Source organism: Galeopterus variegatus, unplaced genomic scaffold (genome assembly GCF_000696425.1).
Source record: "Galeopterus variegatus unplaced genomic scaffold, G_variegatus-3.0.2 Scaffold1277, whole genome shotgun sequence".
Taxonomy (NCBI): Eukaryota; Metazoa; Chordata; class Mammalia; order Dermoptera; family Cynocephalidae; genus Galeopterus; species Galeopterus variegatus.
Window position 1 is genome coordinate 89,039 of NW_007727388.1, and position 14,148 is coordinate 103,186.

Below are 14,148 nucleotides of genomic sequence, written 5' to 3' on the forward strand. Positions count from 1 at the left end.
TCTGTTTCCCTGCAGACTAGTCAGATGCTAATGTGATTGGATTTACCTATGGGTTCCAGGATGTCTGCTAGCAATTAGAGGTTTCTCTAGAGCTGCAATGGATCCAATTCCTGCAGAGTCTCATTCATCTGGAGACTGTACAGATGCAGGTAATCAATTTCTGACTTGCTCTGGCTGGTCGCCCTGATAGAGCTTTTTTAAAATTCATGGACTAGGTAGGACTCTCACAGCAACTATGTAGATCGGGACTAGCACAATCTGAAACAGTTGGGTCTAGGTGATTAGCTTGTTCTTGTCTCATCTGTTTCTCCCTCTTCCAGGAGAAATGGATCCCTTGAAGCAAGTGTGACCTCTGAGTCCAGCCCACCAGCCTGAGGCCCGGCCAGGAGGGAGAGTACCATGGATGGCGTGATTGAACAGAACAGTGTGCTGGTGCACAGTAAAATCTGTGACGCTGGCAAGAGGAATGGCTTAATTAACACCAGAAACTTCATGGCCGAAAGCAGAGATGGGCTGGTGTCTGTTTACCCGGCACCCCAGTACCAGAGCCGCCGGGTGGTGGCCAGCACCATGCCAGCCGTCCTGGATGGCAGTAGGAATGAACCAGTGCAGCAGCTGCTGGACCCCAACACCCTGCAGCAGTCAGTGGAGTCCCACTACCGTCCCAACATCATCCTGTACTCGGAGGGTGTGCTGCGCTCCTGGGGGGATGGCATGGCCACCGACTGCTGTGAGACCACCTTCATTGAGGACCGGTCCCCCACCAAAGACAGCCTGGAGTACCCTGATGGGAAGTTCATTGACCTCTCCACAGATGACATCAAAATCCACACCCTGTCCTATGATGTGGAGGAGGAGGAGGAATTCCAGGAGCTGGAGGTCAGAGGATGCTTTGGTCAGGGGTGTTCTAGGAAGCGGGCAGTGGGGGGGGGGGCATGAGTGCCTGACAAAAGGGAGGGAATGAATTTAGTGTGCAAAACTGCAGAGACCTAAGACACTTTCAGTGGCACTTCACTTCTAGTGTTTGTGGGGTGGAAGGAGTGCAGAAAGACCAGGTGGACAGGGCTCAGTGGGAGCTGCACGGCAGCTCTGGGCCGAGGTGACCTGAGGCAATGACCATCAGTCAGGATGGGGCTACGGATGCCAGCCTGGTGGGTTAGTTGGAGATCCTGCTGTCTAACACCCATGAGAGAGAGGTCATTGGCAAATGTGAGCAAGATGAGAGAGGGACGTGAGGCTGGTGTGCACGTGTGGGGGACAGTTTAGAAGGTGTGATTGCTGTCACATGTTCCTTAATTTGGCATTTCAAAGTTTCTGCTAAGAGGTTGTGGGTATAGCTGAAACCTGCGGAAAGAAATAATAGAAATCAGTAGCCTAAAGGGAGGACAGGCTGAATCATTAGAGGGATCATTTCTTTGTAGGCTGGCGGTCAGCTGAGGGCATTTGAGTTACACACACAGATGCGTGCCCATCAGGTGTGGTGAGACAGGGTCAGTGGTCATGGTGGTGCAGCAGATCCCCAAAGCCTGGCAGTGGGAGGGGCCTCTGTGGGAGGCTGCTCCCTGATCTGGAGCAGTTGTTCCACTTCAAGGGGTGGAGGGCGGGAGAGAAGGGCCAGACTTCCATCAGTGCACTGGGGAATGAACTGCGGGTGGGTCTGCCCTGCAGGAGGCAGCGTGTGGTCAAAGGGAAGGACGGTTGTTTTTGGCTAAGGAAGGAGAGAACATTTGTGTGAGTGGAGGAGGGGAAGTGTTCAGGGCAGAGGGCTCAGGATCAGGGCTGGCTGCTGGGCGCCTGCTGGGGAGGCACGTGCGTGCAGGGGACTAGCCTGTGAGGAGTCGCTGCATGCTACTGGTCTGAGGGAAAGGGGAGGGTGGGGGAGGGGAGAGAAGAGGAGGAAAGTGAGGGGTCCCTGTTGGCTGAGGGTTAGCACACAGCACAGCCAAGGGAGCTTTGGGGATGTGAGGAGCTTGGACAGCAGTGACTTGGAGGAAGGGACCATTCTAGAAGAGTCTCCTGAAGAAAGTGCCAAGCTGTAGGGTGAGCCCATATGATGATTTGGTCCCAGCCAGAGCTCCATGACCTCCTGCAACACATGGCTGTCCTTCGTTGACAGGTGAGGCTCTCCTGGCAGGGTGGATACAGGACCTCCTGCCTGTAGGATGGAGGAGGCAGGAGAAAGCAAGAGGACAGAGGTTTGGGGCCCCAGACTGGGTAGAAAGGCCAATGAAGTCATGAGGAGGGTGGGCCTGGAGATGCCAGCAGAACCAGAAGTGGCTGGAGAGGTGCCTTCTGTTGAGGAAATTCAGAAAGAGAGAGAGAGATAGAAGCGGCTACTGGAGCAGTCCCAGTGGCTGGAGCCCGTACCACCAGTTGGCAGAGTGGAGCGAGGTTGTTGAGGTGGGGGGCCCATGACATGTGACACCGAGGAGACTTCATCCTCTGATGACAGCTGTGCAGGGGCCGGAAGGGCAGCAGCTCTTTCTGAGCTGTGGGAAGGGCAGGAGAGCGATTTGGCCTCTGTTCAGCATCTGCCATTTCCAGGGTCTGAGGCCCCTGCTGGAAGCAAAAGCATCCATGCTGCCCAACCTGCACGAAGTTAGGGGGGCAGAACCATAAAAGTGCACTTCCTGCTCAATAAGGACTTAGGACATGGAATGCCCGGTCAGTTCTGAAAGCATCCAAAGGAGGGGCTGGGGTTTGAACTCAGTGTGGGAGGTCAGGTTGTCTCAAGGATGAGTCTGAGGCAGCCTTAGGGGCGGTGGTGGGAGAATCCCAGTGCCAAGGGACATGGGGAGCAGAGAAGCCTCAGAGGCAGCCAGCCCCGGAGCGCTGCAGGGAACAGCAGCTGGTTAGACGTGTAGATCGGAGAGGGGAATGGGGCCCCAGCACTGAAGACCTTATGGGCCATCTAAGGGAGACTGGATTTGGGCAGGGTCACAAATGCAGATGCCCACAAGAGGAGGGACAGCGAGAGAGGCAAGAAGGAGCCCAAGGGCTGAGGGACCCAGACAGCCCCACCCTGTCTCGCCATCAGCCCCAGCAGCCCCAGCCGCCGCTGCCACGCCTCCCAGGCCTTGCTGCCAGGCATCCTGAGGGAACTGTTCAGAGTAAGCAAGAGTCAGAATGCCCCAACACATCATTCCCGAGACAACCCAAAGTGAGCAGGGCATTGTGGGAGCTGTGGGCAGCAGGCCTGGATGTCTGGGCCAGCCCTGGAGACCCACAGGAGGGTTTCAGCAGGAGGGCCATGGTCAGATCTAGGTTTTGGAAGCTGCTCTGGCTGCACAGTGGGACCCGGCTGTGGGGAAGATGAGGAGAGTGGGCAGGGGGCAGGGGCCAGGAGCCCCACTGGGGCCTGTCACAGGGGGATAGCGAGAAAATCAGGCCAGCATCAGAAGTGGTGAAGAAATACTTAAAAAGTGAACTTGTCATTGGCTGGAGATGAGGAGAGAAGGGTGGGTGGGAAGGAGTCAGGACATGGCAGAAATGTCCCCAAATCCTAAGGTGGCCAAACCGGCCAGCAGAGAATTTCCAGCTTTGTTGTTAATTTTTGGAAAATCAGCTCCAATGTATAATATGCCCAGCAACAGAAGGCTTGGGATGGTCACTGGGCTGACAGTGTGAAAGAGATTTCTGAATGTCTCTGTTATCCTTTCTCATTCGTGTGGGTTTTTCCCCCTCCTTCCCATTACACCCTTATACTTTTCTTGAGTAACCACAGTGTCAAGGTCACTGGGAGATGAATGGGTGATCAGCATATCTTCTTAGTCCTCAGTTAACTTCCCTCCCTATTGCTTCACAATAGTCTATACTCAAAAGAATTCTTCCCCTTTCTTTATGACTTGCATGGGCTTCTGATTGAGCTTGCATATAAAAAGAGCCAATATTTAAATGCAAATTTTTTGTATTCATTGTACATCTCCATCCAGATTTTTGGCAATGACTGAATCCATTTTATTGCAATGATTTTTCATACAATGACCTCAGCCAGAAAATGTGGGTTTTGGAACACTGCAAAGGTCTGACATCTACTCAGAGACAATCTCTTATATTAAAAGTTAGAAGGTAGGTGGAGGAAGAGACAGACTTGTCTATCTGGTAGGTCCAAAACTTTGACAGGAGGTGCAGGCTTCTGGGACAGGGAGACTCACCTCTTGATCGTGTCCCTCTGTCATAGCCACAGTAGTGGCAGCCCACCAGAAATAATTCTTTTAATAATACTGCAACAGAAATCTTTAGTCATAATAATGGTGCCTACTCTGTATTAATATGTTTATAGCGATTTTTGATTGTAATGATAAGATGGAGCATGTGGGCCAGAAAAGGTACTTCCCATAACATTGATAGAAGAGCAGGTTGTTTAAAAACTGGGGTTCTTCACAGGCATTTAGTAAGACTTTCTGATTGACACCCATGGAGCTCATCCAGAGCAAGAAATGGCTCCTCGCATGGGCTCTGAAGGGAAGAAATTGAGGCATGCTGTGGCTACTGTGGCTCCCCCAAATGCTGTTTATGATGCCATTGGAGGACCTCAGGAGTCACCCATAGTGGTTAGTTTGGTCCTTTAAGAATTCTATGAAGAGATATTTTCTCAGAACCATCTTTACAGTACAGAATAGCCATGATGCTTTTTATTCCATTTTTTGACAAATAAAGAGAAATTAATCATGTTGGAAGTGCCATCGTATGTGTAGGAACTGTTCTGTGGTTCACCCTTTTTTCCATTGCATGAAATAATGGGGCATGTGTCAGTTAGCATGTGCTGCATAACAAATCACCCTAAAACTTTGTAGCTTAAACAACAACTATGTATTTAGCTTAGGATTCTGAAGTTCAACAGCTTGAGTTGGGTTCAGCTGAATGGGTGTTCTGCTGGTCTCAGCTGGGTTCACTTAGTAGGTCTACAGTTAATTGCCAGTCGGCTTGGCAGCTGTGCTTGAGAATGTTGGCTGGCTGTTTGCTTCAGGGACAGAGGTGATGGACCACACTTCTCTCATCACCCAGTAGGCTGCACTGGGCTTCATCCCATGGCAGCCATGGCAGGAATGCCAGGAGCAGCCGGAGGGGGTGTGTCCCAGTGCACAAGGACTTCTCAGGTCTTTGCCTGTGTCACACATGGGGTTGTCTTGTTGGCCAAAGCAGGTCAAATGGCCATACCAAGAATCTGTGTGGGAGGGCTACTTAGAGTCACAATACAGGAATGTGACAACAAATTAGATGGTAATACCACAACCATAGAGCAAAACAGTGTAGACGATTTGGCATCGTTTGTTTTTAAGGTCATCTAGTTGAACAGACTGACAGCAGGCATGGTTATATTATGACCGAAACAAACAAACAAAAAAAAACGCACAGTCAATATTGATCTGAGGTCTTTCCAGAAGACAGTTGTATGTCAGAGAAAAGACAAAAAACTGTGATTTTAACTCCTTTGGGCATTCTGTAGCCTCACTTGGTCTATAGTGAATTGGTACTGTTTTCTAGAAGTGCCCTAGTCAGGAGCTGGGCCCTGTGGCTGGAGCTCCCATGCTCAGTACACAGCTCTGCCAGGTACCTTGTCATGCCGCACTGCTGGGAGCAGCTCATCCCTGCATTTATAAAGGGTACTCCCCGGTCCGGAGAGGTTTGCTCACCAATACACATTTTTGCAAGAGCATGTGGAGTTTTCAGTCTGTTTCCACAGCTGTGGTAATGACATGAGTGGGCTCTGTAGCTAATTTAGAGAATATCTGTGGGAGGTCCTCAACTATTCAGCAAGTGTTCATGATCCATCCTACTGTACCTGAAGAGAGGTGTGCTGTTGATCACCAAGGGGTTGGTGGCTTGATGTCAGACAGAAGAGATGGTGGGGGCCTCTGAGGGGTTTTGGGGATGCTGCTACACTCGGTATGACCAGACAGGCATGGCAGTGGGTGCCCCAGGAATCCTGGCTGGTAATAATTGACCCTGGCATCCCACAGCCCAAGGCCTTCCCCTGGTCTGTGACCGCTGCTTTATCCAATTCCAGACAGTAGCTAAAAACTGCAGCCTTCAGGTGCACCAACAGCGGGAAACCACTTCACCTTTTCACACAAATAAATGCAAACAGAGAGATTTCAGGGGCAAATAATAACACGGTTCTACAAAACACACAGTATGAGTTTGAAGCTACGAGCCGAAGTGGCTGCAGGCCGTGGCTGGAGAGGCCCGCCAGCCCTCCGGCTGTCAGAGGTGCTGACTGGTGTCAAAAGGCACATTACTGCCCACATACTTGTGACAGTGCAAAAGCTTTTGGACCCTATAGCAAGTGGACTGTTGTCACTTAGTGCCTGTGAGGGAGGAGACTTTTCCTCCCTGAAGGAGGAAAGGGGAAGAGGACACGTGTGGATGGGCATCATCTCTGTGCCAGACACTTGTTGTGCATCCTGCTGTCTGTCCTCAGCACTGGGGACAGGTGACACTACTATCCCCATCCTCTGCACGGGGAGACTGGTGCTCAAGGTGTTTCCAAGACCACACAGTTGGCGTCTCCAGCAGCCCTTAGGTCTGAGACAGAGCTGCTGACTACAGACTCCATCTCCCAGTGATGATGCTATTCTCACACTGGGGGAAAGTGTGTATTACACTGAAGTTGCATTTTGGTGTCATGCCAGGGTCCCCAAAGAAGCACAGGGAGACAGAGCTGGGGTAGGCCCAGGCTACGTTCTCACTTCCATGAACCCCCAGCTGGTGCTCTCAAGACCTGCGAGTCTGTCTTCCCATTTAGCCCCTTGGAACCTGTTGCAGGACTCACACCTTTACAGCTGCCATGGGGCCCTTACCTGTGCCTCATTTGTAAATATGACAAAAGGGAGAGGGCTCAACAGACATTTGAAGAAAACCCCAAAGCATGAATGAGGCAGACCAACACCAACAAATAGAACAATTGACCCAGAGGAAATGAGAATTCAGAAAATAATAGACATTTGGAAAATTATTTTTAGTATCCCCAGAGAGACTCAAGAGACTGATTTGGGGGGAGGGTTTTGGTTTTTCCTCTGTTTGTTTAATTCATTGCACTGGCTAGAACCTCAAATGCAGTATTGAATGCAAATAGTGGGAGGGAACACCCTTGTCTGGCTTCTGCTCTCAGGGGGGAAGAATCAGGCTTTCATGACTAGAGATGATGTTAGCTGTAGGTTGTTGTAGATACTCTTAGGTGCAGGTTGTTCCCTTCTGTCACTACTTTGTTGAACAGTTTGTTACTGATTTAAAAAAAAATGGATGTTGTTTGTCAGGTGCTTTTCTCTATTTCTGTGTAGGTTATGATGTGATATATATATATATATATATATATATATATTGTCCTTTATTTATATGGTGTATTACATTAACTGATTTGCAGATATTAAACCATCTTTGACTTTGGGGGTAAATTCCACTTTCTCACAATATATAATTCTCTTTAAGTGTTGCTGGATTCAATTTTCTACTAATTTGTTAAGGACTTTTATGTCTGTGTCTATGAAGGATATCGGTCTGTATTTTCTTTTCTTGTGATATCTTTTCCTGGCTTTGATATCAGGGCAATACTGGCATCACAGAGTGAGTTGAGAACAGCTGCCTCTTGTATCTTCTGACAGATGCTGTGTGGTGTTGGTTCCTTATGAAACAGTTGTTAGAAGTCACCAGTGACACCAACAGGGCCTGGGCTCTCCTTTGTGGGAAGATTTTCAATTGCTGATGTGATTGTATTTCTTCATTGTTTTAAGTCTGAAGATTTCTCTTTCTTCTTACTCAGTTTTAGTTTTGGATCCATCTTATTTAACTTATCTAATTTATTGGCTTAAAGTTGTTCATAATATCTCATTTAAATCTTTTTTACTTTCTCTAGGGCTGGTAGTAATGTCTCTTCTTTCATGTCTAATTTTGGTAATTTGATTTTTTTCTGTCTTTTCCTTGGTCAACCTAGCTAAAGTTTAGAAATTTTGTTGATCTTTTCAAGTAGCCAACTTATGGTTCCATTGATTTTTCTGTCTTGTTTTTCAGTTTTCTGTTTTATTAGCATACTTATGATATCCTTCACTTTGTTTCCTTTGGCTTAAGTTTGTTTTTCTTTATCTAATTTCTTTAGGTGGGAGCTGGAATTATTTATTTGAGATTTGATTCTCTTATATGCATTCAAAGGTATAACTTTCAAACACTGTTTTTACTGCAACCTATAAATTTCGATATGTTGTGTTTTCATTTTCATGTAGTTCAAAATATTTTCTATATCTACTGTGAGTTTTTATTTTACTAATGAGTTATTTATAAACATGTTGTTTAATTTCCAAATATTCAGGGATGTTCCACATTTTTTTCTATTATTTATTTCTAATTAAATTCTAGTAGGGTTGAAGAATACGGTTTGTATAATTTCTCTTTTCAGTTGGTTGAGACTTGATACGTGGCCTAACATGTGATGTGCTTTGGAGGTGTACTGCATGCTCTTCTTGGAAAGGATGAATAGACTTCTGTCGTGTGGAGTGTTCTGTAAATGTTTCTTAGGTGGAGTTGGTTAATCCGTTGCCATGTCTTCTATCCTCGCTGCTTATCTGCCTTGTTGTGCCACTTGAGAATGAAGTGGAAATGTTCACTTACTCTGTGGAACTGTCTACTTCTTCTTTCACTGTTGTCAGATCTTGCTCCATGTGATTGGGGTTCTGTTGCTGGGCATGTACATTTATAATTGTCATATCTTACTGAAATATTGACCGTTTTATAATGAAGTATTCCTCTTTGTGTCTAATAATATTTCTTATCTTAAGGTCAATTTTGTCTGATATTAATACAGCCATTCCAGCTTCCTCATTATTATTATTTGTATGATTATCTCTTTGTATCCATTTGCTTCGAATTTATGTTTGTCTTTGAATGTAAAGTGTGCCTCTTGTAGAAAGCTCATAGTTGGATCTTATTTTGTTGATTCAGTCTTCCACTTTGTCTTTTGGTTGGAGTATTTAGTCCGTTTACATTAAATGTAATTTTTTATTTGGTTGGAATTACTTATGCTGCCATTTTGATTTTTGTTCTCTACATGGATCTTGGTTTTGTTTTTACTTTCTGTTTTCTTACTGCCTTTTTTATATTTGTTAAATATGTTTAGGGCACCATTTTCATTTCTCTGGTATTTTAACTGTATTTTAGAGTTATTTTCTTAGTTTCTCTGCAGATTACAATAAGCATCTTAATTTGTTCAGTTTACTTCAAATTAATACTAACTTTATTTCAGTAAGTATAGAGACCATGCTCCAGTACAGCTCCATTTTCCCACCTCTTTTTTCTCATATTGTCATATATATACTATATATGTGTTATAAACCCAACAGTACTGTTATCACTATTGACTTATACGGTTATGTCATTTAAAGAATTATGTGAGATAAAAAAGAAATATTTTTTCACGTTATGTAGTTGCCCTCATTCATGTTCACTGTTCCAGGGTTCTCTGTCTGTTCTGTGCACTCAGGTGACCATCTGATGTCATTTATTTTCACTCTGCAGACCTTCATTACTATTCTTGTAAGATGGGTCTACGAGGAACAAATTCTGTCCGTATTTGCCTGACAATGTTGTATTTCACCTTCATTTCTGAGGGATGGTTTTGTTAGACATAGGATTCTTATTTGGCAGTTGTTTTTCACTTTGAGTGTGTCCCTCTGTCGCCTGCCAGCCTCCATTGGTTCATAGGAAAAGTCAGACATCAGTTGTACTGATATTTCCCTGGGCAGGATGGGTCTTTTGTCATTTTTCTCTTGTTGCTTTCCAGATTTCATTCATCTTCCAACAGTTTGATTGGTGTGGGATTTTTTTGCATTTTTCCTATTTATGCTTCTCTGAGCTCCTTGAACCTGCAGATTAATTTTTTCTCCATATTTGGGAATCTTTTGGCCATTATTTCTTCAATATTTTTTCTGCCTTTTCTCTCTTCTTCTCAAACTCCTATTGCAAATACGCTGAAATGCTTGGTGTTGTCTTTGGGGCTTTCTTCATTTTCCTGTAACATTTTTTTCTCTGCCTTCAGGTTGGATAATTAATCTATACTTCAAGCGTGTGGGTTCTTCTGTCATGGCAAATCTGCTGTTGAGCCCCTCTTGTGAATTTCCTATCAGATTGCACTTTGAAATCCATAATTTCATCTGGTTACTTTTTATGGCTTCTACCCCTTTATTGAAATGTTGAGTCACTGTCATCATGTTTTTCTTTTACTCTTAAATATGTTTTTTTTCAGTCTATGAACATATTTATAATAGCTGTGTTGAAGTCTCCTTCTTCTGTATCCAACATGTGTGCCTGCTCAGAGATAGTCTCTGTTGATTGTTTTTTTTCTTTTTCTGTGTATGGGTCACACTTTACTTGGCTATATTTTTTTGTTGTGGTTGGAAACTAGACTAGACATTTTGAATAATATATTGAAACAACTTAGGATTCTGATTTTTTTCCCTGAGGTTTTGTGATTATTACTCAGTCTTTTTATTATTATTATCATTGTTATTTTGTTTTTTGTTTTGTTTTGTTTTGTAGTGATTTGTCTGCAGAATCTTTCTTCTCTGTTGCATTCTGCCGCTGATGCCTGTTCTCAATTTTGGCTTCTTTTGTTTTTTAACTCGTATTTTTATTGTTAAACCTGACTTCCTGGGATTCACCCTGGGGTCTGCATAGGTTAGGGGTCAGCCAGTTAATTATTGGTTCAGGTCAAATACCTCACGCAGATAAGTTTTCTACCCTCTGCAACAGATGCGTATGGTTTGGGGGATGCCTTCAAGATTCAGGCAGTTTTCTAGTCTGCTCTGGATTTACTGCTCATCTGGCTTTCTCCTGCTTCCTCTGTGCATTGACGCTGCCCCAGGTCAGCCAGGATGTGAGGAGAGCTCACCAAGCCCTCTACGGGCTGCTTATTTCAGGAGTGCACTCATATTTCTGGGTTATCCTCCAGGATGCTATTTTTTACTTTAATGCAACTGATTTTTTTTTATTTTAAATTTTTATTTATTATTAGCATATTCATTCTTACAAACTGGTATATTTCTTTCTGCCCTTTGCCCACAACTGATTTTTGTATGCTGATTGGGTATCCTGCAACTTTGACTCAACCAGCCTCAGGCGAGGAGAACTGCGAGCTGTGAGCTTCTTCCATTCATAGCTGGGTGTGGGATCTCCACCCTGTTCTCCGAACCAATTCAGCAGCTCCTGGTTTCCACAGCAAGCCCCATCCTAGCAGAAGTATTTCATGGGTGACACTGGTGGAACAGCCCAGAACAAGTATGATACAGACTCCCACTGTTCTTACTTGAAGTTCAACAATGCTCCATAAACACTTTTCAATGTATTATTGCCTCTGGGTCACTTGGAGAGCCCTGTTTTTGACAGTTGTTTTCCCAGTAGTTTCTTAGGAACAGGATTTGCCTGCCTCCTGACTGCCATACGAGAAGTCTTGCAAAAATGTCTCCTGTTATGCTGGATATGCATTTTCCAGCATGCACTGGGGATAAGGACAGAGAATGTGCTCATGTGCCCACAGAGGGCAGTGGCTAGGTGAGGAATTTTAATCAAGTTAATTTTCTTTAAATAATATGACATAGATTTGCTAGTGGCTTAGAAAGTTAAATTTCTCATTTTCCTACCTTGAAATGGTACATATATAGAGAGGTACATTTAGGTATTCAGCGTCTTTGGGATCTGTGTGTGGATCGCTCACACGTAGGTATCAGTTTAACCTCCTGTATTAGTCCATTTCTGTTGCTTATAACAAAACACACAGAACTGGGTACTTTGTAAGAAAACGAAATTTAATGCTTACAGTTTCTGAGGCTGTGTCATCCAAAGTCCAGGGCACATATCTGGTGAGGGCCCTGGTGGTGACTTCAGTGATTCAGGGGTCTTACATTGCAAGATGGTGGAGGCAGAGAGAGCAGAGAGAGAGAGACAGACTCTTCTCTCTTCTTTTGAAGATCTCAGAACCATGCCCCTGACCACCAATTTTAATCCATTCGCTATGGCACGGTCCTACAATCCAATCACCTCATCAAGGCTCCACCTTTCAATTACCATAATAGCATTTCCCACCCTCTTAACAGTCACAGTGGAGGTCAAGTTTCTAATACATAAACCTTAGGGGACACAGTTCAAACTTCAGGGACCTTGGGGGACATTCAGTCCACTGCACTCCTCACAGTCACATTTCACTTCATGTTTCCCAGACTGCAGCAGCACCTTACGCTGTGAAGAGATGCTGCACGGCAACTCCAGCTCATCTAGAAATTAAACTTATTCTTATGAAACAAGTATTTGCCACCATTGAAGACATGCCAAACACTTACAATTTTCTAAGAAAAATTCAAAAATATTTTGTGAAATATAAGCATCATTGGAATAGTAGTATGGTACCCAATGTTTTATTTTTCTGTGTAAAGTAAAACGCATTTAAATGTGCAACTCAAGACGTTTCTTAAAAAATAAAAATCAATATCTTTACATTATCTTATGTATTCTCATATGTGTCCATAAGAGGCACTGAAATGTGTATATGGCCATTTTATGAGAAGGAGAAAATCTCTCAGGTAATAAATCCATCTGTCATAATAATACAGGGGGATTGTTCTCCACATTCCTCTGAAACAATTTTTGATAAGTGAAAGAAAGTGAGCCAAAACGCTGGGTACTGATCAAGCTTTATTAAAGGAAAAGAATCTGCTGGGCTGCACTTAAAGTGGAGGCAACACCAGGTGTGAGGGTGTAGAGCTTATATAGGGTGCCAAGGGCTGGCTGATACAATCAAGGAGGGGCATTATGCTAATGCTGAAGCTATGTGACCAGGGTGGAGAATTGCACCCTTTTGGAAGCAGAAGGGTTTCTGTTTCTCAGAAGTCATGAGATTTCTTACAAAGGGAGGGGTTGGCAAATATTTTGTGCTTATTGTGTGCAAAATGGTGGCGCTGTTCACATCTGAGACCCATCAATAAATACAGAGGTGGGAGCATCAAAACAAATGTGTATGCAGAGAAAAGAAAAGCCTTTTTAATTTTTCAGACTTGTTCTGATCAGGACTCTTGGTTGTGGCTTCTATGACACGAGTCAGAATTGTCAGTGAGAAGAGACCCACTTCCCTGTAGCTACCTTAATCAAGGGAAGCCAGAGAGCTGGACTCTTTGGTCATCATAAGACTATACATATTTTATTGAAATCCAGCTTCTCCGTATCTGCGTGTGGCTGTGAGCTAACTGCTCTCCAACACGGGTAACCGTGACAGGTGCCGTCTGAACAGCAATGAAGAGAAAGCCCATGACTTTGATGAATCTCTTCCATACTCAATTTTGAACAAATGCTACTAAAATTTTGATCTTAAATGAAACTGTAGTTTAATAATGTTTCCCCCAACTTGGCTGAAGGTCTTCTTGTCTCAAGGAATATTCATTCAAACAAAATCAAGTACAAATCAAAAGGATCATTTGGAGTCCTGTGTGATACAGACCCATATAATATTTGCTCAGTGGTTCATTAAAACGTTTCCCTTCATAGGTCTGCACTGTGTCCAGCACATTAGTAACTCTCTAATATGTGTATGAAACAGATTTCTTCAGTCATTAGCCGTGAAACCCTGGGAAGATCATAAAACTTGACCAATGTTGATACTTTCATCATCTTCTACCTATTATAATATTAGAAGAAAAAAGTGATGATTAACATTAAATTTAAATAAAAGAAACACACTGTTTGGGCTCAATGCACTGTTGATGAAAACGTGTTGGTTTACAGGGGTAAAGAGAACACAATCTTCACATTACAGTACGGTTCACACACCTGATGGTCATGCTACTGGGGACAATGACAGAAGTGGCATCATTAAAATCTAAAGATGAACCCAAATTTTAGTTTAACCCACATTCTTCACTTTTTCTCTAGCAAATCATTTTTCAGTATTTCCTAAAAACATAAGGGAAAAATCCATATCTGAAACATAGACAGTTTGGGATGCATCATGAACTCTCTTATGTAGAAGGCAGCTGTAATCGGCAGTACCTAGTGCAGATCTAATGACTCTCAGAGCGCTGTCTTTTTAAACGTTAGATTTCCTAAGTAATAAAAAGAGGCGTTGTGTTCGTGTGAGAAGCTGCACCTGTTAAGATCATGAGAAGAGTGAGGGAG

General features: G+C 44.1%; 1 protein-coding gene across 2 annotated transcripts in view; it reads left to right on the forward strand.

The window, feature by feature from the left end:
* The first annotated feature begins 356 nt into the window (after positions 1–356).
* The window catches only part of SYNDIG1 (synapse differentiation inducing 1), a 121,311-nt gene continuing 107,519 nt past the window's right edge, over positions 357–14,148 (forward strand). For both annotated transcript variants that reach the window (XM_008576045.1, XM_008576044.1), the window contains exon 1: positions 357–879. In XM_008576045.1, coding sequence (XP_008574267.1) covers positions 400–879 — 480 coding nt within the window. In that variant the 5' untranslated portion in view covers positions 357–399. The remainder of the gene's footprint in view (positions 880–14,148) is intronic.